Genomic DNA, 23,757 nt, shown 5'->3' with positions numbered 1-23,757 from the left:
GTGTTTTCGTTTGTAACGTCTCTTCCCTTCTTTGTGTGTAGAAAATCTCAAGATTGACTTAAAGGCTCCATGCAAGTTAGCAAGTAAAATATTTATATTTTGTAATGCGTCAGCCATCATTAAAACTAATGCGTTTTCTAGATTTAGTTCTGGAACGTTTCATGCATATTTTGACTGAAGTTGTGTTAAGATGCTAGTTCTTTGAAAACTATTCCTATTTTGGTGAGATTATGCTGCTACAGTAGAAAACAAGAAAGCCAGTGAAGATAATTGCACATACTGTATGTTAATTTGTCATAAGTTATTGTATCCTGCGGCTCCGACCGCTCATGGCTGTCTGGTGGTATTTGCAGTAGACCCACAGGATGAGGCAGAGAGAAAGGAGCAACGGTTGGCCATTATAGCTGACCACTTGGGCTTCAGCTGGACGGGTGAGTCACACAGAAATAGTTGTAAATAAATTGCCAAATGCTTGCGCTGTTTGTTAGTCATTAACAAAATTGTCTAGAAAAATGTACCTAACCTACCTACAATTAGATACCTACCTGTATCTAAATGTATCATTAATACAAATAATACGTTTCTGATCAGTCTTCTCAACACAAAATATTTTTTATGTTTTTTTTTTAATTGAAATTTACACTTAGTAATGCACCATCCTTCACTTTCTAGAGTTGGCACGAGAACTGGATTTCAGTGAGGACAGAATTAACCTGATAAGGGTTGAAAACCCCAACTCACTACAAGACCAAAGTTACGCTCTGTTGAAACTATGGGCAGAGAAGGAGGGAAAGGATGCCACAGGTTGGTAATTCCTGGTTAAGTATTCCTTGTTCAAGACATATTTCGGTTTAAACACATTTCTGAATCCTTTGTTTGTGAACAGAGACAACTCTGATGAAGAGACTGACAAAGATCAACCGCATGGACATCGTTCACCTCATTGAAACCAAAATAATCAAGTCCACTCAGGAGGAGACAACATCACATACCTATGCAGAAATTGAGAGGACCATAGCACTGGACCATAGTGAAGGTACATTAGTCAATGTTGATAATATAAACGGGTTGAATTAACAGTACTTAAATGCAGCATTATGCTTTTAGTTTTTGAGAAGTGTGAAACTAGTCTTGCATACAGCAAAGTCGAACAACTGTATATTCCTTGTCAGGGTTCTCTGCACTACATGAAGACTTTGACAGTCCGAGGCAGAGCAGACGCATAGAAACGACACGCAAAAGTCCAAGTTCAGGACGAGAGGTACCAATGGTTGCAGCGGAGGACTTGTCCTGCAGTTTGTCCTCACTTCAAGAAACTACAGCAAGATCAGAAATGGACTCTTCAGCCACTAGCCTTCTTAGAAATCTGACGGAGAAAGTATCAAATGAAGTTGAGACAACATAGTAAGTATTTGACTGACTGCTATAAGAAACTATATCTGCCTGGTATCAAGTGCTTTATGAAATAATACCAAGTAACTGGTTATACTATATTTTATAGTATCAAATACAAGTAACAGCCACAGTGACTAATTATTGAAATGTTGTTTTGTAGTTCATCCGAAAGAATATATGAAGAAATGGCAGATTCAGTACACACAGGCAGTTACAGACAAGTAAGTCCTTTCTTCACATTGTACCGTACCTCTCCCTACAACCTACGATCTCATGTGATAGACCCTGTGTACAAAGGTGGACCCAAGCTGGGTGCCAGTGATTACCCACCTCCTTACCCCACTGTTGAACCTTGTGAGGATATAGGGGCTGCTGGATATGAGGGGGCACAGGGGGGAGAAGACTGGAGTTTGGAGTGTCTACAGACTTCTCCCGCTGGCTCTCACAGTCATTTTTTGTCACTTGCGGGCTGGCGAGAGTCATCCACAAGCTCAAGTACAGGTGTCTGCGAAAGTCGACCCTTGTCTATGACTGATTTTGGAGAGAGCTTAACTGAATGCGATTCTGCTGAGCAAGACTTCAAAAGACTGTCTGTAGAGCTTACAGAAACCAGTGAGGTTTCCGAAAAGCTGCCGTTAAGACAAGGATCGGTAAAAGAACATGGTGCTTCATGTGCTCAGTCGTCTGTATCTGTAACTATGGGAGAAATGCAACCACAACAAACAGCAGCAGGACACATGGATAGTGTTTCTCGACGACTGTACGAAGTCCTGTACGGGTATGATGTTGAACTGATTGATGAGGCTTGTGAACAAGTCAGTGAAGAAGAAGCTGAAGGGCCAAAGCACACGAAGACCCAAGAGTTAATTTCCAACACTGAGCATGAGGTTGTTGTTGAAGCAACAATTTCAAGAGAGCTTGACATTCAAGATACAACTAATCTCAAATCCACAAACTCAAATGTCATTAGTCAGTTTCCCCATGAATCCTCTTTTGAAGAAACCTTTTTGTTGGTGCCAACTGATCCTAATAATGCACCCATATTCTCCACTGGGACTACACATGAGGCAGAGGCATCGAAATCTTCTTCACTAGAATCCATCTATGAAAACAATGGAGATCTAGTACATCATAGATCATCCACATCCGAGTACATGACCGATATGACAGTTTTACTGACAGATAGCAGGAGCTCATCCCCTGAATCTGAAATGCCAGTCCATGAGCTAGGTTTTCTTGTACCTGACTCTCCAATCCCTCAGTTTAGGCCATTGTCTCCCCTTCCACCGACTGTTTCTCCATGGGAAGCTAGTGATGAATTGGCATTGGCTCAAGGGAAATCACTGCTGTTTGCAACAGAGGGCAATGCAGCACTCATGACATCAGAAGCAGAGGAAAGGCCATTAACGCCAATGGTTTCAAACAAAAGGCCATTTGGAAAGCCATTATCATTTGTGAGTGATTACAGCAGTGAGAGATCAAACTCACCAAAGTCTCTAAGTTTTGACATAGACGATAGAACCTCCCCTGAGTGTTTTGTTTTAGAAACCGAGCAAGGTCATTTTGCATCAACTGAAAAAATAACAGTGTCTCCTGACTTCAATGACATGAGAGCATCATCTCCAGAATCCTTAGGATCAGTCACTGCACATACTCAGCTCCCACCGGCCTCTCCTATACCACAATTTGGACATGTTGTTTCCGAACCTTTTACAGCTTGTAGGTCGTCTTCACCTGTATCCGAATCTTCAGATACAGACAACTTTTTGTCAACAACGCCTATTGAGAGCAGGCCGTCATCCCCAGTGTCTTTAGCATCCGTAAATGAATCACAACCTTTGCCACCTGATTCACCTTTACCAGAGTTCAATATAAATCTGCTCGAAACAGATTATGTAACGTTAGGAGGGAGAGCCAGTTCATCTGAAATGTTACATTCAGAAGCAGAAAACAGCCCATCTTCTCCAGTATCATTTAATTACGAGAACAGACCTTCATCACCCGCATCAGTTACATTCAGTGACAAATCGACCACTGAACATAGGACACCTTCCCCAGAATCAACTGAGTCATCAAATCTATCACATGATACCATCTGTGCTGACTATAAACCAAAACCACCTGAACCATCAGAGCTGGATATCAAGACATTACAAACTCTGGAAGAACCATTAGAACCATCACATAAATCTATCTTTGAGGACCATGAACCAAAATCACCTGAAACATCAGATCTGGATCTTAGGACAATATCACAAATACTGGTGGAACCATCAAAACCATCGCATGACTTTGTCTGTGTTGACCATGAACCAAAATCCCAAACACTAATGGAATCATCAGAATCAGACAACGATTGGGTTATCATTGGTTTGTCAGATATTGACGAAGGGCCTGTGTATTCTGTGCCGGTCTCAGAGAACAGTTCAAATTTTCCACAGTCTGTAACCTTAGACATTAGACCACCATCCCCTGATTTGGAAACTGCCAAAGATTTGGCTGGTTCAGAATACCTAACCACCCAATCACATTCAGGGGAGCAGAGTTTTTATGAGCCATTATCAAACCCTGTGTCTTCATTGGAAGATATTAAGATAACACCAACTCTTGCAGCAGTAAATTCAAAAGATCAATTTTCAGAACAGCAGTTTAAAGAAAATTCAAATGTAAGTGAATCAGAGGTTTTAACAAAAACAAATACTGAGTGCCTTTCAGCTGATGCAATTACAGACAGATCGTGCCAGTTGCTTGAAGGAAAATCAGAAGAAGCCCAAATACCCTTGACTGAGGAGAGACAATTATCTACAAGCGACACGTTAGAACATCTAGTTCTATCTAAAGGTGATAACGAGTTTGGACAGAGTATCACAGAATACCAAATAGAAGAGTACAAGTTAACAAATGTGAAACTTGTAAAAACACAAGTATGTTGTCAAATTCAACCCGAGACTCCATCTGATAATCTACCCTTGTCATTCACTGTGAGTGCACCTGAAGATCAGGAAACACCTGAACATTCTTCCATTTCTTTATCTCAGCATCATACACAGGAACAATTCCCTTCAACAGAGGATTCCACGCCAGTCTATAGTGTTTCCTATGATGCGGATGTTTGGAAGCTTATTTCACACATCTATGACCCACATTACATCGGAAAAATTACAAAGGCTAAAATAGAGGCTTATCAATCACATTCAGATCAACAAACTGGAAATAGAACAGCCGCCGTGCAATCAGAGAATGACCAAAGAGCACTTTCACCTGATTCTGAGGCAGAATATAGACCTATGTCACCCAAATCACTAATCAACCTGGAGTCATTCAGGCCTAACTCGCCGTACTCTGACAGATCTATAAACAGCCCGGCAGATTCGCCTGTCCCTCAGTTCTCTTTCACTGAACAATCACCCATTTATCATAGGTCAATTTCAACTGAATCAGCAGTATCCAATACAGAACTGGAGACTGATGAAAACATTTTGTTTGACTCCCAGGAAAGGCCGGCGTCACCGGACTCTATCTTATTCATGGACATACACAGAGCACTATCACCTGATTCACCTGTTCCGGATTTTAAACCATCTTTGCCAGAACCATTCATTAGTACTAGATTAGACCGCTGTTCATCTGTTGAATCTGTAGATTCTGAAGTGGAGATGTGGAGTGAGTCTGTTAGTAGACTAGATTCTAGTGACATAATAAGGCCACCTTCACCAGACTCACCAATTCCTGTTTCTAAACCAACTATTGAAGAAATTGCAGACTTAAAAACACAAGATGAAAACTTGTCCATAGTTTCAGATTTTTCTCTTGTGGATATGCCTCTATCACAGATTTGTGTTGAAATGAAACCATCACAAGAGAAAACAATGGAGCACTTCTTTGTTCCTGCAAATGATCAAACAGATGATTTGTCAGTAGTCAAGTCCGTAATAGAACCTACTCATTTAGTTAGTGCCCAATCATTACTGCTCAAATCAGAGCTTCCAAATGTTGAAAATGTAGAAAAATCTATCTCAGCTCATTTACAGGTTTCGGAAAGTACAGAGTCTGCTATGAAACAAACTCCAAAGACAATCCAGATACCAGTTTATACACTTGCTTATGATGCTGCACTTGGAAAGTTAATTTCTCCCATATACGACCCCCACTATGTTGGAGAGACCCCGAAGATTGGAGTATTTAAGTATACAGGAACTAGAACTGAATATGTCCAAGAGGATGTTGATTTGAAAAAAGCAGCAAATGAGGATGTTACAATAGGCTTCGCAGGACAATCCGATGCATACAATCAAGAAACGAGAACCGAAACTGGAAGGGCGGACAGATCAGAGATTCATGTAGTTGGTGATTCCGTTGTGGAAGCAGGAAAATCAGGTGACGCTGTGACTTTTGGAATTACAGAATCGTTTCATGCGGCTGATGTTGCAGACGCATCACAGTCAACATTTGAGGAAGAAGTAAGGCTGGTGGAAACTATTTCTGAGTTTTCTTATGTAAGAGACACAAGGAGAGAATGTGATCTGGATGTTCTGCAGTCATCTGACAGGGTGGCTCATTTTGATTCGACTTTAGATGTAGCAGTGCAGTTGAAAGGAGATGCTTTCCAGAAATTACAAGGAAAGATTGAAAGAGAAGAAGAGTCAATGGGCCACGTTCTAGAGGACATTAACATAAAAGAGGGAGACTTGACTGGTGTTGTGAAGATGGACATCCAAGATCGATTCAATACAGATGTTCAAGCAGCACGAACAGAGATTGAGAAATCATTGAAGTATGTAGTAGAAGATTCCAACTTAAAAGAAGAAGGATCGGTGGTATGTGAAAAGTTTGACATTTCAGTAAACTCCAAAATAGCCGAAGGAAGTATTAAAGAGAAAGGCAAAGTCAGGTCTACTATTCAAGAAACACAAGAAGCTCCAGAAGCCAAGAAGTTTATACCTGTGTCACTGCAGTCACAAATGGCAAGCACTGATTCATTAGTGGCTCTACCTCATTCACCTGATTTAGAACAACTGGGAGTTGAAACCCAAGCTCTGTCAACTACTTTTATCCCGAAAGAAGTTGAGCGTTTTCCATCATTTATTGAATTTAAGGCAGAATCCCCTAAAGCAAATAAACCACAACTTGCCGATGCATCTGCATTGGATTCTGTGCATGCCACAGAGGGTAAACAAATTCTGACGGAGTCACATGATCTGGCTGAAAAGAGACCAATGTCACCTGACTCTGAGTCAGAATATAGATCTTTGTCACCTTCTTCAATAATGGTCACTTTAGATCTCAGATCATCTTCACCTGAATCAGCTGTTTCTTTAAATGAATATAGCACTCTTTCACCAGACTCTCCTATTCCAGATATGAGACCAACAGTAGAGAAATCATATGTGGAATGTAGGCCATTTTCACCAATGTCCATTCCATCTGATAGTGAAGCCGAAAGTAAATCCCCTCTCACAATCTTATTTGAAGACCGTCCTGTGTCCCCTGAGTCTTTGGCATCATTAAGTGAACTCAGTCGTCTTTCTCCTGATTCTCCTATTGTTGCATTTAGCAGCAATATTCCAATCGCAGATGTTGATGTCCATAGTTACAGGTCATCATCTCCAGAATCTTTGGCATCGGAGTTGGAATTTGCCCCATTGCAGCCATCTGAAGCTGAGAGTAGACCAGAATCAGTCTTATCTGTCTCAGAATATCAGTGTCTGTCACCAGATTCCCCGATACCCAATTATGCCTGTAGTGAACCCATCATATATGCATCTGTGCATAGATCTGCATCACCTGCATCTGTGTTTTCAGATGAGGAGTTGGAAAAAGATTTGTGTGTCCCATGTCTATTTGAGGACAGAGCAGCATCTCCTGGTTCAAATATATCAGTTAATGAATTCCGTGCTCTTTCCCCAGACTCACCCATTCCTGAATTTGGACAGTCTCTCCATGAATCCTTTATGCATAAATTAGGCTCAAGTTGCTCTTCACCTGCATCAGTGGTGTCGGACATGGAAATTACTTCATATTTATTAGAGGTCATAGAGGACTGTCCTTTGTCTCCTGATTCTTTAGCATCTCTGAGTGAAAACAAAAGACTTTCTCCTGATTCTCCTTTACCTGACTTTAGATCAGAGACTTATCTTGAGGTTAAAGGTTACAGGTCTTCCTCCCCTGAATCTGAGACTTCAGAAACAGAATATTTAACAGGGTTTTCACAAATATGTGATATTGATGATAGAGTAGAATCCCCACAGTCAGAAATGAACACTGAACAGAGGTGTTGGTCTCCTGATTCGGGCTCAAGTTGCTCTTCGCCTGCATCAATGCTGTCGGACATGGAAATTAATTCATATTTATTAGAGGTCATAGAAGACCGTCCTTTGTCTCCTGATTCCATAGCATCTCTGAGTGAAAACAAAAGACTAGGCTCAAGTTGCTCTTCACCTGCATCAGTGGTGTCGGACATGGAAATTACTTCATATTTATTAGAGGTCATAGAGGACTGTCCTTTGTCTCCTGATTCTTTAGCATCTCTGAGTGAAAACAAAAGACTTTCTCCTGATTCTCCTTTACCTGACTTTAGATCAGAGACGTATCTGGAGGTTAACAGTTATAGGTCTTTATCACCTGAATCGGATACTTCAGAAATGGAACAGTCAACAGAAATTACACAATTATTTGATTTTCACGATAGAGTAGAATCACCAGAGTCAGAAATATATGAAACTGATCTTAGGTGTTTGTTTACAGACTCTCCTCTGCCCCAGTACACAATGAGTGCACCCGATATATCGAGAGTTAGATACAGATCCACATCACCGCAATCAGTAAACAGTCTGTAAATTCAGACTGGGATTTAGAAACAGATCCAAATATTTCCTGGGATTTGGAGAAGAGGGCGGCATCACCTTGTTCAACTGCGTCAAGAGATGAAAGTAGACCTCTTCCCTCTGACTCACCGATACCTGATTTTACACATCTGGTGAAAGAATCATCTGTGTATCAAATGGATGTCAGGTCAATTTCTCCAGATTCTTTATCATCAGATTTGGACATGGAACTGTCCACCTCACTGGTCATGGAGGACCGTCCATCTTCTCCTGAGTCTTTAGCATCTCTAAGTGAAAACAAAAGACTTTCTCCTGATTCTCCTTTACCTGACTTTAGATCAGAGACGTATCTGGAGGTTAACAGTTATAGGTCTTTATCACCTGAATCGGATACTTCAGAAATGGAACAGTCAACAGAAATTACACAATTATTTGATTTTCACGATAGAGTAGAATCACCAGAGTCAGAAATATATGAAACTGATCTTAGGTGTTTGTTTACAGACTCTCCTCTGCCCCAGTACACAATGAGTGCACCCGATATATCGAGAGTTAGATACAGATCCACATCACCGCAATCAGTAAATTCAGATTGGGATTTGGATACAGATATTTATAACCCTGGGATTCTTGAGAAAAGAGCAGCTTCTCCTGGATCAGCTGCATCCAGAGAAGAATCCAGACCTCTTTCTGCAGACTCACCAATACCTGATTTTACCCACCTACTAAGTGAACCATGTATGTACCACATGGACTTAAGGTCCACTTCACCAGACTCAGTTTTGTCAGATTTGGAGACAGAATTATCCTTCCCAATATTATTAGAAAGTAGACCATCTTCTCCTGAATCTCAATCATCAGTCAGGCTTTCACTAGATTCTCCTGTACCAGACTTTTTTCCAACAGTGTATGATTTACCTGAAAATATCTTTGGTCGTGGATCAGCATCCCCTGAGTCATCATGTTCTGATGTGGAATTCATAGTTTTAAGCTTAGCATCCCACATCTATGACAATAGGCCGTCATCTCCAAGCTCGGGAGCTTCTGTAGATGAATTCCAAGCTCTATCACCAGACTCACCCATCCCTGAATTCAGTGACGCAATGAATGTAATTGTGAATGAGGGTTATAGGTCATCCTCCCCTGAGTCAATTGAATCAGACATTGAATGTGCTCTGACAGAGTTTTTGATGTCCTTGAAACATGGCGTCAAAATTACATACAATTCCCCTGAATTAGAAAACGTAGAACATGTGAGCCCGCTATCATTTGAATTTGAAGGCTTGTCTCCAGATTCACCTCTTCCTTCATTCATACAAAATGTTACAGAGATTACGTCAGCTGAAAGGTACTTCGATAGTCTATCACCGGGAACATTTTCAGATGCTGAATGTGATGTGTCAGACTTTTCTTCACATGAAACAGACTTTACTGATATGAGACCGATGTCACCCCAGTCTGAAAGATCAGATAAAGATAATGAGCAGATGTCTCCTGATTCACCAGTACCAGACTTTTCATTGGCAACAGTAGAAAATACAGTAACTGTGAGAGACACGTCACCCATAGAATTCTCAGATTCAGACGATTTTCCTCAAGATTCAGATATATTTTGTGCAGAGAACAGACCTGACTCACCAGAATCTGCTGAATCAAACAAGGAAGAAATGCTGTTACCCCATAAACCAGCAATGAATGACCGGCCTGCCACTGATGCAACTCGTGATGAAGGTGTTGTTGAAGATGCTGTTGTAGTAGCTGAGTATAATCTTATTTATGATGTCGAGTTACGGAAGCTGATTTCTCAAGTTCACGATCCTCAGTATGCTGGAGAAACCTTTAGCAGTAAGACAGCAGTGATGCAATATATTGGCAGCAAAATAGAGTACGGAAGAATTGCAGATGTTGAGCAAGATGATGCAGCTGATGAAAAATGCCCTACTGGTAATATTGAAGAACCCCTTCTAGATGTTGAAGATCAACTGACTTCAACAGAAACAACAATAGTTGATGAAAATGTTCTTTGCACTTTAAGTGAAAATGTCCAATCTGAAATTCCTGTTCTGGAACCATCTTCACCAAAGTTTGAAAATGCACTTTCTTCAAAAGTTGCGTTATACAAAGACACCAGGGAGATTAAGAGTCTGGCCTCTGACTCATTTGTAGATTTTGGTAGCGAGGAAGATGGTCAATGTTACTCACCAGAGTCCTTGACCGACTATAGACCCATGTCACCAACGTCAGCAATGATGGTTGAACCAAGAGCATCCTCACCAGAATCTGTATCAATTGACGATGGTAGACCGCTTTCTCCCGATTCACCTTTACCAGAATTCACAAAATCTTTGCCAGTTTATACGACATTCCTGAGAACATTATCAACCTCTCCCGAATCTTTGGCGTCTGATATAGACTATACGTGTGCAGATTTGGATTCTCAGTTTGCATCAGCCATGCAAATGGAAGAGCAAAGACCATCATCTCCAGAATCCATGGCTGAGTTGAATAACCACAGTGCTCTGTCTCCAGACTCTCCCGTTCCTCAGTTCACAGTCTCACAGGAGTTTGCCGCAACTTTCAGATCAACATCATCATGTGAGTCACTGAGTTCCGACACAGATTCTGAGATTGTGGTCACATCCTCCAGAGCTGCTGACATTGAAAGGCCATCGTCTCCTGAGTCTGGGTCATCTATCAATGAGCTCATGAGACTTCTGCCCGACTCACCTATACCTGAGTTTATGAGGATATTATCTTCCTATTTTATGGAGACTTCCCCGTGTGAAAGGTCATCTTCACCAGTGTCTTTGACATCAGATATTGAGTTTGAGGCACTACCTGCTGAGTGTTGGATTGATGATAGCCCACGACCACTGAGTCCAGAATCTGTAGCCGGGGAATCAGACGGGGAATTTGCTTTTGATGTTGAGGAAATCAATCCATTGGTGTCTAAATCAGAACTTTTGTTACCTGAGCAGCAATCACCCATCAAAAAATGGGCGACTGTATCACAATTATCAACTCAAAGTAGCGAGACAAAGTCCAAAGCCGAAGTTTTGTCCTACAAAGAATGTACACCAAAGGAACCAAAGACTGAAGGTATTTCAAATTTCCTAACCACAACTTGTAAAGAAGATTTAAATGAAGACTTTCCTTCAACGTCATCAACAACCCAAGGTGAAATCAGGAAGGATGAAACGATAAACATCGCCATTGCTTTGGAACTAGAGTGTCAGACTGAAAGCCAAAGGGTAAGAGAAAGAGCATGACAATATAGCACTATAGAAGAGTTCATTAACAGACTTGTGGATGAAGCAGTAACACAACGTTTGACAGACCCCAAAGGACTAACGACAACTTGGAGGATTTTATTGTTGCTGAGATTTTGTAGTGGAGTGAGCAGTTTCCAAGCCCTGGTTTGCTTCTGATGATGGTTGTGATGCAGTTCAGATTAAACTAGGTTTCCAAGTCCTGGTTTGCTTCTGATGATGGTTGTGATTTTGCTGATGTTGTTGCATGTTTTAACCTCACGAAAAGACTAACAAGGCAATGTCCAGTTGATATTGCTTACATGTTTTCCGATTAACCCTATGGAAGATTGCATGTTTCAGACAGGTTGTGTTGATTCCCTTACTGTGGCATACAGTATGCAGATGTTTGTTTAGCAGTTTATTTAACCATTATCGTAAGATTTTGGTTAAAATTATTGGCAAGAAACATTTTCGTTTTATCACATAGCCCCTCTGGATCCTCCTAACCCTCCTGTTGGCGGAAGGACAACAGGAGGGTTAAGATAATGTCTGGTGTCCAGTGCATGTCTAAAAGCTGTCTGGTCTGGTGTCCAGTGCATGTCTAAAAGCAGCTTTGGTCAAATGTAAGATAATTCCCTTAGTGAATATAAACAATGTTGACATTCATTCACAGGCTTCTTCTCAGACAACAGGTGATCAAGTGCCTTTGTCAGCTACATCGGCAATAGAAGAAACTAGTACAATTCATGTTGTGCTCCCTGATGACAACCAAACAAAATCCATTCCTTTCCAGTTGTCTGAGCAAAATGCAAACACAACCCACAGAACCGTAACTCCAGTTCTTCCATCACTTGAAAAGACATTAGGTCTAACATCAGAAAGACTGCAGGGTTATTCTAAATGGGAGTTGCCCCCCAGGGAAGCAGAAACCACTGAACTCTTTTCACCAATGTCAAACCAATTTTTGGTTCCACCAGACTATGAAGCAGTGTTTTCAGGACATCAAACCCTAAGAGTTTCTGAATGTAGCCAAGACTCTGTAAATGATATGAGTCCAGAATCTCCAGTGTTCAGTGCCTCGTCCCAGGGTAGTACAGATGTTACGGTGACAGAAACCCAAGACTTTGAGTTTTCCCCTGGTTTTAAGAAAGTCCTCTCAGACTTTGAGAAAACGGTCTCAGATTTAGAATCAGAAGAACTCAAGGGTCCACCCAAAGATCCCCATGAGACCTGTAGGTCTCCACAGCAATCGGACTCGGACGTGGAATTTTTTGACTGCAAACAAGTCTTTTCTGACCATTCTGAATCAGAAGAAGCCAAAGTGAAACTTAACGTTGCCTATCATATCACCGAACCACCATCCCCCTTGCCTGGGAGTAGCCCAAACACCGGTTTCCTAAGTGGTCATCCTTTTCTCCAAGTTGAAGATTACAAGCATTGCTCCTCCGGCAGTGAAAGCCTTGGGGAATTTGCTTATGATTCTGATGCTTCACGAGAAGGTCAGCCACAGACTGACCTGGCAACATGTGAGGAGCTTCCTCCGAGAGGTCAGGCAGAGTATTATGATGATGATGACTTCTTGGGAAGGGTAAGAGGTTGAGCATGAGTGTGACCCTGCACTGTTTGGTGTTTTGCCTGGTTCAGGCTTGTTGCTGTGGTGCTGCAGTTTAGGTTCAGGGAACTAGAAACTCAAACGTGCACTTGAGGAACTAAATGCGGCTGATGTGTGCTTCAGTTTTCAGTTCGTATAAAACAGTGAGAAAAATGCTGACTGTGTGTAGATGTCACTTTAAATTCTTTCTAGAGTGTTGAAAATCAGTGACATTTACATGCACTTATAGATAGACACCTAATCCATTCTTGTCATTTAACATTCAGCTCTCTTTGCATCTTTTGTTTGTGGTTGTTTTTAATCATCAGATCCTGTACATTTAGGCACTTCTCTGAAGAAGAAGGGAAGATGCGCTAGACAACAGTAATGCATGAGTGCACGTGGACTGTGGAAATTAAGGTTGCTGTGTGTAAAATTGTGTCAAAACAGCTAATCATTCTCTGTACTCTAATAAAAGAGTAATAGTTAGCTGCATATTTGCATGGGCATTTAAACAAAAAAAAGTTTATATCAATGTTACCAATACCAGTACCTTTTGTTCAAGAGTTACAAAAGGGATTCAGTCAATATATTCCTTGCTTACTTTTTGTTAAAATGAAGACGCTAGGAATCCGATATTAACTTTTTGTCGATATCTAATATGCCGATATTGTCCAAACACTTAATTTCCGATTCTGATATCAACCGATATGATAGATGCAGCCATTTGGGTTAAGGGCAGGGGACACATTTCTTTGTTTGCAATCATGTGCTGTGTCACAGTGATAATAATTCACTTTTACTTCAAACCTTTTTTTTTGGTCAAATCATCATGAGCAAAACCCAATTGCATTATTGTGTTTTCATTATCGCAACAAAAACTGATTATGATCCTTACCGATATTACGTAATTATGCTAATATCGGTCGATAATATCGGACATCCCAAGTATAGGCAGTAAATCTTTTAAGAGATACTCTATAATTGTGTACATATAACCATTTGGTTGCATTAAAATAATACTTTATAGGTTTTTTAGTGATCTTAAAACCACTTATAAGTATTAAGTTTTCCCAGAATGGTGGTTTCATCGCTTCATCTGCAATTTCTTTGCCGTTTTTTTGCATCAGTCTTCCTCCTCTTCATCTCATGTCAGTTTTTCACGAATCCATGTGCCATGATTTTGACTTATTCGTGCCATTCATATTAGAGAGCTTCTGTGTCAGTGAACATGAAGTGAGGTTAAGACGAAGGATGAGAGCTTCTGTGTCAGTGAAGAACATGAAGTGAGGTTAAGACGAAGGAAGCAAAAGCAGAGTTTGATTGAAGAGGTTGGTCCAGTGACCTAGTGCAGACCTGTTGTGTTGACCTGCTGTGCTGGCTGTGTGCTGTCTCTTAGGAGATAGATGAGGAACTAGGGATGCTGTCCTCTGATAGCTCAGAGGAGGAGGTGGTGACCACCAGGGTGGTCCGACGCAGAGTGATCATTCAGGTAAACAAGCATGACGCAGCAATGTTGTGTGGAGTGGTACAAGATTACTGGGTGACATGGTTTTATTTGATTCTTTTCTGCTTTTTATGGACCTGGGTTATCAGAACAACTAGTGCTGACTGTATTTCTTTGGCTTTTAGTATCTTTTGATTCTTTTCATCAATGCTTTATGTTAAAATTTCTTGTGCTGTTATAAATATGTTTATATATTAAAAAATGAAGCCATTGTGTGAAGAATTATCACAAATTTGAAGCTGAATTGCAGAAAGAAAAGCCACAAAATATAATATGAAATCATTCGATGACTTAAACTTGCACACGTACAAGTTTTCGCATAAAGGCTTTTGAAACGGACGCTTGTTACAATTATGGAAAAGCTGAAACTAAATAAATGTGTACTTACCTGTCATCGGTTGTGTTTTTGCAGGCGGATAACTTGCCAGAAATCCCCGCACAGACTGTCACGGAGGAGAAGTACACAGACGAGCACGGCAATATGGTGGTGAAAAAAGTAAGGAACGTTAAAATGCAGAGGTGCAAAGTAAATATTCACTCAAGTTACTGTAATTAAGTCGTTTTTGTGAGTAATTTCTAATTTTTAAGAAGTTTTGGGAACAGGTAATTTTACGTTGCTACATGTGAAAAGACCCCGTTACTGAGTAAAAAAAAAAAAAAAAGAAAATTGCGTTATTATAATGTACCAACAGAACGTTGACCAAGAGGCAGACTCTATCCTGTTGTGGATGATGGCTGTTGTGGGGGTTGAGGCCACGTTACTGAGTAAAAAACAAAAAAAAGAAAATTGCATAATGTACCCAGAGAACATTGACCAAGAGGCAGACTCTAATCTGCTGTTGGATGATGGCTGTTGTGGGGGTTGAGGATTGCCAAGTCGAGAACTCAGACTCAGGACTCAGAAGGAGAAGGAAATCCTTGGCCATATCTCAGCCAGTTCTTTGTTTTCAAATACAAACAAGGAAATAACTTTATCATTAAATGTAAAATGCACCTGACCCGGTTGACAGAGGTGTCGCTGTTCAACCTTAAGTGTTCTTTAGTGGCTTGAATTTGCAATAGGAGAGTTCAAATGGATCATAGAATTCTCAATTTCTGCCACTTGTATTTGAATTATTGATAATAAAAAAACAACTAGTTGTAGATTGGATGTCTGTTTTGCATCAAGTAATTTAAAGTAACTAACTAACTTTTACTCAGAATACATTTAGTATCAAGTAAATTTTAAATTAAGTATTTTCTTTTTACTTTTTTCCCCAAGTAGATTTTTAGATGGGTACTTTTACTTAGATGTAGTAAAGTAAAGTAAGAAGTAAAGTAATACTCTTACTTAATTACACATTTTTAGTACTTTTTCCACCTCTGTTAAAATGAAACATAGACACAAACGTGTTTAAAAGTTCAGCTCAAGCCAACATGGATTAACAGTTCTTGCCATTCTCCTTGTCTTGACCAGATCACACGGAGAGTGATTCGCAAATACGTATCGGCCGATGGCATGGACACCCAGGAAGTGACGATGGAGGGCTCTCACCAGGAGATGGTGAAGATAGAGGAGGGAGATACCGTTTCCAGGGTGGTGAAGAGAACTGTGCTTCACAGTGGGGGAGATCAGAAAGAGGTCGGTTTTCAATAATGATAGCAACAAATTAACGTTGCTGCAGTGACATTTCCAATCATTTCTTGGCTCCTAATATGATCAGCCAGCTAGTCCAAAGAACTTTCTGGTTCACGTCACGTTCTAGAGTTGCCATGTATTTTTTTTTCTTCTCTGTCTCTCTTTTTAGCTGACGTTTTCAGAACCGTTGGCTCTCGGTGCAGCAACGCCCTCAGATTTTGAGGTAGAACCAGTGCAGGGTCGAAAGGTCAGCAAGGTCGTGAAGAAAACAGTGGTGACAGGCAAAAGGACGGAGAAGCAAAGTGGAGACCAATCACTGGCTAAAGATCTTCCCTCGGCCAGAGAGGACTTTGAGAAGGTCAGCATTTTCTTTTTGTCCTATTCCGGAGGACAAGTAAATCTTAAGAGTTAGCAGGAAATTTCCAAAGTTGGAGATGCAGCCTTCCTGCACTGATGGAACCGATTGATAATGTTGAGAAGACTCTACAGTTTTCTTTCTTCTTATCTCTTTCTCCCCAGGCTTTGAGTTATGCTGGAGGTTTTGGGAAAGCGCTCCTGCCTCATGTAGTAGAGAAAGAGATTGTTCAGGATGATGGCTCTGTGATTCGAAGGTTGGAAGGCAGCATGGGGGATGTGTAGGAATGGCAGTTTTAGCACCGAGTAACATGAAAGCATGGTGTGATTTTCACTTTCCTGACACCTGAAGTCAGACAGATAACTCAGCACGGTATTTGAAGTGATAAGTGTCCATACTAACCAAGCTAGAAGTGGAGTTTGGTCATTAGGGTGCATGGTTTGACCAGCAGACTTTGTGAGAAATTAGTCACAATTTCAAATAACAAACTTTTTTTTTTTTTAGCTCTGTTATAGTGAAACTGTCACAGAACACAAAGTACAGTGAGACTTCAAGATACGACTTTAATCCGTTCCACAACAGTACTTGTATGGCAATCCACTAGTATCTCAAATGCATTTTCCCCATTAAAAAACAATTAATTTGTTCCAGCCCCCCAGAAATATACTATTAATTTCCCCCCATCTAAACATCAAAAACATAGATATAGACAAATACAGTATATTGAGAATATAAAATAATAATAATTAAGAAAACATTTTATATTATTGTTATACAAATGGATAAAATAACCCAACGAGGGACAGTGGACGAGTGTCCAGGTCACTAAGGTAGGAGAAGGACTGGGAGTGAGGATTCAATTTAGATGATAGAAAGAGAGAGAGAGAAGGAGAGAGAGAGACAAAGGGAACGAGAGAAATAGAGGGACGTGAAAATAACAAGTCGAGTGGAAAAATGGAGCTCGGTTGAACACTTGTAACTCGATGTTGCTATGTATCATGCAGAAAATCTTGTAAAGTTGCTTACTGGTAACTTGAAAAAACTCGTATTTTGGGCAGCTCGTATCTTGAAGCCCCACTATATAGAAGTCAAATAACTTATACTACAGTAGTGCAGTAGTAGTGATAGCAGTCTCCCACCAGGAGCTTCTAAGGTTTGATGTGACAGGTTGTATAAACTGTCTACGATACGATTACCACTGTGGCAAACCACTGAGTAAGTGACCAACCAACGTGATTCTTACTAAAGCATAAAGCAGTGTTTTCTGATCTTTTTTTAGCCATGGAACTTATTTTACGCTAGTAAAATCCCACAGGGCATCACCTTGCAAAAAGTACATCTAATGAAAGTTTCTTCAAGTTTCATTTTACTCAGTGTGAAACCTGGGCCTTTTCAGTTGAACACAACACTGATGTACTCGCAGGAATTGAAGAAAAAAACACAATAGTTCTGAGTCTCTTTATTTAGTTTTTATAGCCACTTGCTGCCACCTTCTGTAAAAGTATTTATTGGTTCGGCCTGTCACTGTCACATCGACAAAAACAACTTATATGCGGTAAAGAAATAACAGTTTTCAGACCAATCAAGCGGTTGGAAATCACTGGTATATGGTACTATGCCTGGATCTATGAGACTCTGATGCAAAATGTAAGTAGACAAGAAGAGCGAGGTGAAAGGACAGAGCTGCTCACTCAGTCTAATCTGGATTCGTTCCTACTTTATTTCGGTTGTCTCTTTGCAGAAGCCAAATGCGTAAGTCCCGGACCCAGAAGAGGACCGTGGTGAGGGATGCCCACGGGAAGCAGGTGCATCTGGAGAGTTTGGAAGACACGCCGGAGGCCCTGCAGCCCGACGCCCTACAGCAGCACCTGCACCGCCTGCTCCAACACTACTGTGACGATAAACTGGAGGACGAGGACGACGGCGAGGACGATGGAGAAGAGGAGGAGGGGGAGTGTGACGTGGACTGAGCAGCTGCTTCTACAGTGCTTCTCCCTGAGTCCTCCCATGTCTGTCCACTTCCTGTCTGTCCTCACTGATGAACAGCGTTTTGTGCTTTTCCTTCCACTGCGTTGTGTTTCACTTGCTCTTTTTTGTAACCAAAGATGGCAGACTTTGTTTTCGTTTGAGTTCAATATATGCCATGTCACATTTTTTGTTTTTCGGCTCCTGCGGTGTGGGTCAAAATCAAACACGGGAGTGTTTCCTCGGATGTCTTGCCTCACGCACGGGCCACTTCTTTAGGAACTCTTGTAAAACACTTGTATATAAAAGGGATGAAAGGATTGTGCTTGGACTCTGGGGGGTGGAGGGGGTGACGGCCAAAAAGAGAGAAAATATGAGAGCATTTGAAAACCTTCGTCCGTCCTGACCTGCTGTACGCACGCTGATTCAGCTGGAGTCAAAGTCAAAGTTGGATTCATCACAGATTCATCAACCTGCTGATCTGTTTACAATGGCTGTGCAAGCACACCTTTTGTCTTCCCATGATGCATCTGCCTAGTTCTTTCTCTTGTCCTTGTGTCTTTCACAGCATGTGTTCGTATGTAGTTACATTTTTTTCTGCCACCTCAGAGCGTGCGTGTGAGAGTGTCTGTGTACATACAGTGTGTGTAAGTAGTGTTGGGCAAATTTTAATGCACTTAATTCAACTGTCCATGTCAACGTGCTCACTTCCTGTTTTGCTCTGTGTCGCCTTTTGTGCTGCTTCTCCTCACCTCAGGCTGCAGCCTCACTCACGGTACCGTTACTGTCCTTCACTGAGCCTTGAAAAAGGTCAAGTCTGGCTGGAATTCTTTTTACTGTCAACAAATCGCACAGGAAATGGCAATTGGCATCTCCTGCTAAATTATTACGGTGGAAACTCTTCAAATCTGTTCCGTTCAAGTCAGACAATCCCATTTACCATCATCGTAACTGCTGCTATGCTCCGTCCAACCGCTTAAGACGGTGTTGGATGCAGACAATGTACAGGGAGACAGCTGCAGCGAGTCGGCTTGTTCGTAAGTAGAGCAAAAATAGTGGCCACTGCACTGACATTAGCCGTAGTTCTCCCCCTGCTGGCCGAAGAAGTTTTCTCAGCACTGAATCTCCTTGATGTTGGGTTTAGAGCTGGAAATAAGGATTGAATGAACGAAAGGAAATGTAGGACACAAGGACTCAAAACTATTTGGGTCAGAGTCACAGATTTACGTTTTTCACTCTCTTTATAATTATAAGCCTATTATTTATGTATATATTAATAATATATTTTAAAGTTTATGCTGGTTTTTATTTTGAAGGAGTTGAGAATATTTACTTAGAATTTAGCATGTTTGTTGTTTATTCGGTCAATACATTTTAAATGCTTTTAAAAACCCCAACAGATGCACTAATCCGTAATGTTCGTGTGAGGTTGATTGTTTTTATTTTTAATTAGTTTCAAATCACATTTAGTTTGTTTGTTTCTTTAGTTTAGGTTGTTTTTTAAGAGGTCAGGCCTGAACCTGAGTCACAGCGAGAAGCAGTGTGGATTTGTTGACACTAATAAAACCCCGGACTTACCTTTTTTTAATGTTTTTGTTTCTTTCGTCATGAAGATGCTTTAGCCTCACATAACAAATCCACTTCCACCCACTTTTAGGTTTTAACATGTTTGTGTCTATTTATTGCTGTCCTTTGTGACCTTGTACAGTCAGAGCCTAGAGCCATGTGTGTTTGTGTGTGCGTTCGAATGTGTCGTAAAGCTAACGATGAAGTCCCACAATCTCCTCCTTAGAGAAAAAGTTGAGTGGCTATGAAAGTTGTGTTCGGACTGATGCGGTGTGTTTGTTTTTATGTACAGCGTAACCACAGGATATTTGCGATGCCACGTGCTGTGTGTGATTTGCTGGAGGAATTAAAAAAAAAAATGTCCAAAAGTGATTTGATAAAAGAGCATCTTGTTTCCACGCTGATAAACAGTATAACCATATTAACAACGCAAATATCTACGCGGGCATGAATGGCTCTATCAAATTATTACTTTAAAAAAAAAAATAACAACCTGAAACGCTAACAAGGCTTAGCAGCTGCAGTGTGTACATGGCAGAACAGAATAAACTGTACATGTGTCAAATGTGTGAAGCAATGTCTTCCTTTTTAATACTTGTAATGGGAACTGTTTATATGTGTCAAACCCCTGGTTGTGGGCCTGGGATCTGGCCGTATAAGTGGTCTGCAAAAGACCAGGCAAATCAATGCTGTATAAAAATCCCCAATATTTGAATCTGATATTGAATTATTTTGTTTATATTTATATTGATCTGTTCTTGAAATGCCCCAAACATCAAAATTTCCAATGCTAAACTTTGACCATAAAAGTCATACTACACTATGACTGGAAGTGAAATGTATGCTTATTTTTAGCAATGCAAAAAATTGACAACAAAATGACATACCAGGGGTATTCAGTTAGAAGTTATTACAATTTCCTCCTAGCAAAATGTCCAAACCGAAACCCAAATTGTCTCTGATCGCTTTCCCCTATGTTTACATTTTCATATTTCAACAATGGTTCATAATTTCAACAATCTTTATTGTCATTTTTTTATTACAGGAAATGTTTGACTGAGTTCGCACTTAGCTCTTTTACTACGGAAAGTGAACAGAGCTTTCCGTTCACCTGCTTGGTGAACAAAGTGTGACTTAAACTGTATGAAACTATACACCGAAATAAGATTTCAATTGAAAACACTGTCATCTGCTTGGTGAACAAGTGTGACTTAAACTGTATGAAACTATTGCGACGAAATGAAGACAATTTTGGTGAAACAAGTCAGAAGAACAGTCACTTGGTGAGGTGTAAACTCCTCATCTGTCCACCAGGGTGTGAAACTGATCGAGAGACATCAGTGTATTCAGAGCTAGGGCTGCAGGTGTGTCGTTAAATTGCCCATGCTGCAAAATGGCCGCAGAGTACCGCAAACTTTGGGAATTATAATGATCGTTTGGAGATTATTTACATGGTAATCTTTCACAGCGGCACGACGAGGAAATTCTTAGTTTCCTTTAAAACACGGACTGAACAAAGAATTAAAACTGCAATTACTAATATTGCAGTAATAGAGGAAAAACTAACTTCCGGACATCTTGAAAAATTGCAATCGCCAGCGCCTCACGTAACGTTTCCCGAACCTGACTGCAGATCGGCGGCAGAAAGTGAGTAAAAAGTATATATAAGAAATTGTTAAACGTTGTCCTTGTCTTTCTTCTTTGTGGTAATGATAATATAAGCCCTGATTGTGATGCCTTGAGCTGCAGTAAGTAGCGCAGTTACTGTTTTCTTTTAACGTGCATTCACAGCCTGGCTGTTTTTCCCCTCTGTCCATCTCAGACAGCTTCGATAAGAACAATAATCAATAATAAAATAGTAATACTAACAACAATACTTATAATAACCGACCGTAATATGTTATTGTGGACAGTTAAACAGCTTAGTAAACCACTGTAAATAACTGTTACCAACGCCAAGCTGAGAGATCTCGGTGCTTCTCTACAGCCCGCATCCATTTTTCAATTAAAGTTTGTTCTTAATGTGTTGGAGGAGAATTCAGATAGCACAGCCAATCTTTTCCGACATTTCGTCATATTATCGTTAATGTGTTTTGACAAATCTTTGACAGTATAATGTTACAGACCCCTCTTTCTTCGTGATCATTTTGGAGCTGAAGATTGTTAACTTAAATGCACATTTGCATTTGTTCAACCCTTTATTGGTAGGTCTAATTGCTGTGTTCTCTGTTATTTTATTAGATGAAACTCCCTTAATGTTTCAAAATTTGCATGTTGCTTCATTTGTACATTTTAGGACTAAATCACTTCTCCTGTAATATTTTGACAGATCACCAGTATGGAGGAAAATACCCTCATCGTAATTGACCCCTTGGGAAATGGGAAACTCAATGAAAGAGGAATTCTTCTTAATCGGAGGTAGTATCACTATTTACCAATTTTTAATCTTTAGTTAACCAGAAAGTCCAATTTATATATTTTAGATTTAAAAACTGTTATACACCCAGACACAGGTATTATAGGCACCACTGCAACAGCAAACCACAGACACAATGCTATGCAATGCAATGGCAACATGCCAACAACATGCAACAGACTACGAGCTTCATCAACAGGCATTAGGGCACAAAGGCTATGAGTGCTATTAGTGCTCTCTTTTAAACCCCCTACAGCTTAGTTGGTTGTTGCATTTGTACCTTCTTGTTGTTTATTATAAAATGTTCACTTATTATGGATTTCCATAACTTTAGAAACTTTCAGAGGAAAAGACGATCGACTGAGGAAGAATGGACAGTACAGAAGCTACCAGAACCCCCCTGGACCTCCCCCCACCCACCCAGAAGGACAGTTCCAGTTGTGGAGTCTTAACTTTAACTGTATTGATACTGGCTCATTATGGGGTAAGTTGTTCTTATATTTACTGCTGACTACCCACCTCTGACCATGTACTTCCCAGAACAGTACCAGGCAGATGAGATTGATAGGATGATTTTTATAGTTTAGCATTTTTATGTGTTAATAAGACTAAAGTCTTGCTTGTTTTTGGTGATATTTTGACATGTTCAGATATGATGGTTTTTGGAGTTTTAGCACAATACCACGATATAGTTTCGCTATATAGCAGTATTTTATGTTAAATATTTTTTAAATTTACAATATTGTCATAATTTTTGTGATAAAAAACATTTTATAACCTAAAGAAAAATATTAGAAAAAAAATAGCAAAAAATCAATTAAAAGACATTGCTGGTAGCTTTGTTTACCTAGAGGAGATCGAACACATCATTGAGCATGATCTTCTGTTCCTCATGCTGATTGGCTCATGCGTCGTAGCATCTCTCAGCATCTCCCCTTGTCTGACAGATACTCTTGTACTTTGTTCTGCGCAGTTATGTATAGGATGTTGCTGTAAAGTTTGTGCTCTTGTGTTTGGTGAAAGTTGACCCTAATTTAACGCCCTACTCCTAAATGCTCTGATCGTGTTCTCAGGCTTCTGTTCTTAGCCCAAACAATGACACTGACACAGATGACAGTTAACAGCCTTTATTTTTCTTTACAATAATGTGCGCTCCTGCGCATTCCTCTGTTCATTCTCCTCTCGCCTTGGTCCCAGCTCCTACTACTATAAGGAGAGGATATTTTGACATGTACAGATATGATATTTTTTGAGTTTTTAGCACAAAAT

At 40.3% G+C, this 23,757-nt stretch overlaps 1 protein-coding gene and 1 long non-coding RNA gene across 11 annotated transcripts in view; both read left to right on the top strand.

Moving 5' to 3' along the window:
- Positions 1-20,641, top strand: part of ank2b (ankyrin 2b, neuronal) — a 94,445-nt gene extending 73,804 nt beyond the window's left edge. For all 10 annotated transcript variants that reach the window (XM_025057200.1, XM_025057224.1, XM_025057232.1 and 7 more), the window contains 11 exons: positions 354-431; positions 673-804; positions 887-1,036; positions 1,173-1,404; positions 1,556-1,616; positions 14,461-14,553; positions 14,981-15,064; positions 16,025-16,189; positions 16,356-16,544; positions 16,706-16,797; positions 18,283-20,641. In XM_025057200.1, the coding sequence (XP_024912968.1) occupies positions 354-431; positions 673-804; positions 887-1,036; positions 1,173-1,404; positions 1,556-1,616; positions 14,461-14,553; positions 14,981-15,064; positions 16,025-16,189; positions 16,356-16,544; positions 16,706-16,797; positions 18,283-18,511 (1,505 nt within the window). In that variant the 3' untranslated portion in view covers positions 18,512-20,641. The remainder of the gene's footprint in view (positions 1-353; positions 432-672; positions 805-886; positions 1,037-1,172; positions 1,405-1,555; positions 1,617-14,460; positions 14,554-14,980; positions 15,065-16,024; positions 16,190-16,355; positions 16,545-16,705; positions 16,798-18,282) is intronic.
- A 590-nt stretch (positions 20,642-21,231) lies between these two features.
- Positions 21,232-23,700, top strand: LOC107988683 (uncharacterized). Its single transcript, XR_001760154.2, has 3 exons — positions 21,232-21,719; positions 22,402-22,490; positions 22,823-23,700. It is a non-coding gene; the product is annotated as an uncharacterized LOC107988683 (long non-coding RNA).
- Positions 23,701-23,757: the final 57 nt, after the last annotated feature.

Source organism: Cynoglossus semilaevis, chromosome 1 (assembly GCF_000523025.1).
Source record: "Cynoglossus semilaevis isolate Cse_v1.0 chromosome 1, Cse_v1.0, whole genome shotgun sequence".
NCBI lineage: Eukaryota > Metazoa > Chordata > Actinopteri > Pleuronectiformes > Cynoglossidae > Cynoglossus > Cynoglossus semilaevis.
This window is presented reverse-complemented; position numbering and strand designations above follow the sequence as displayed.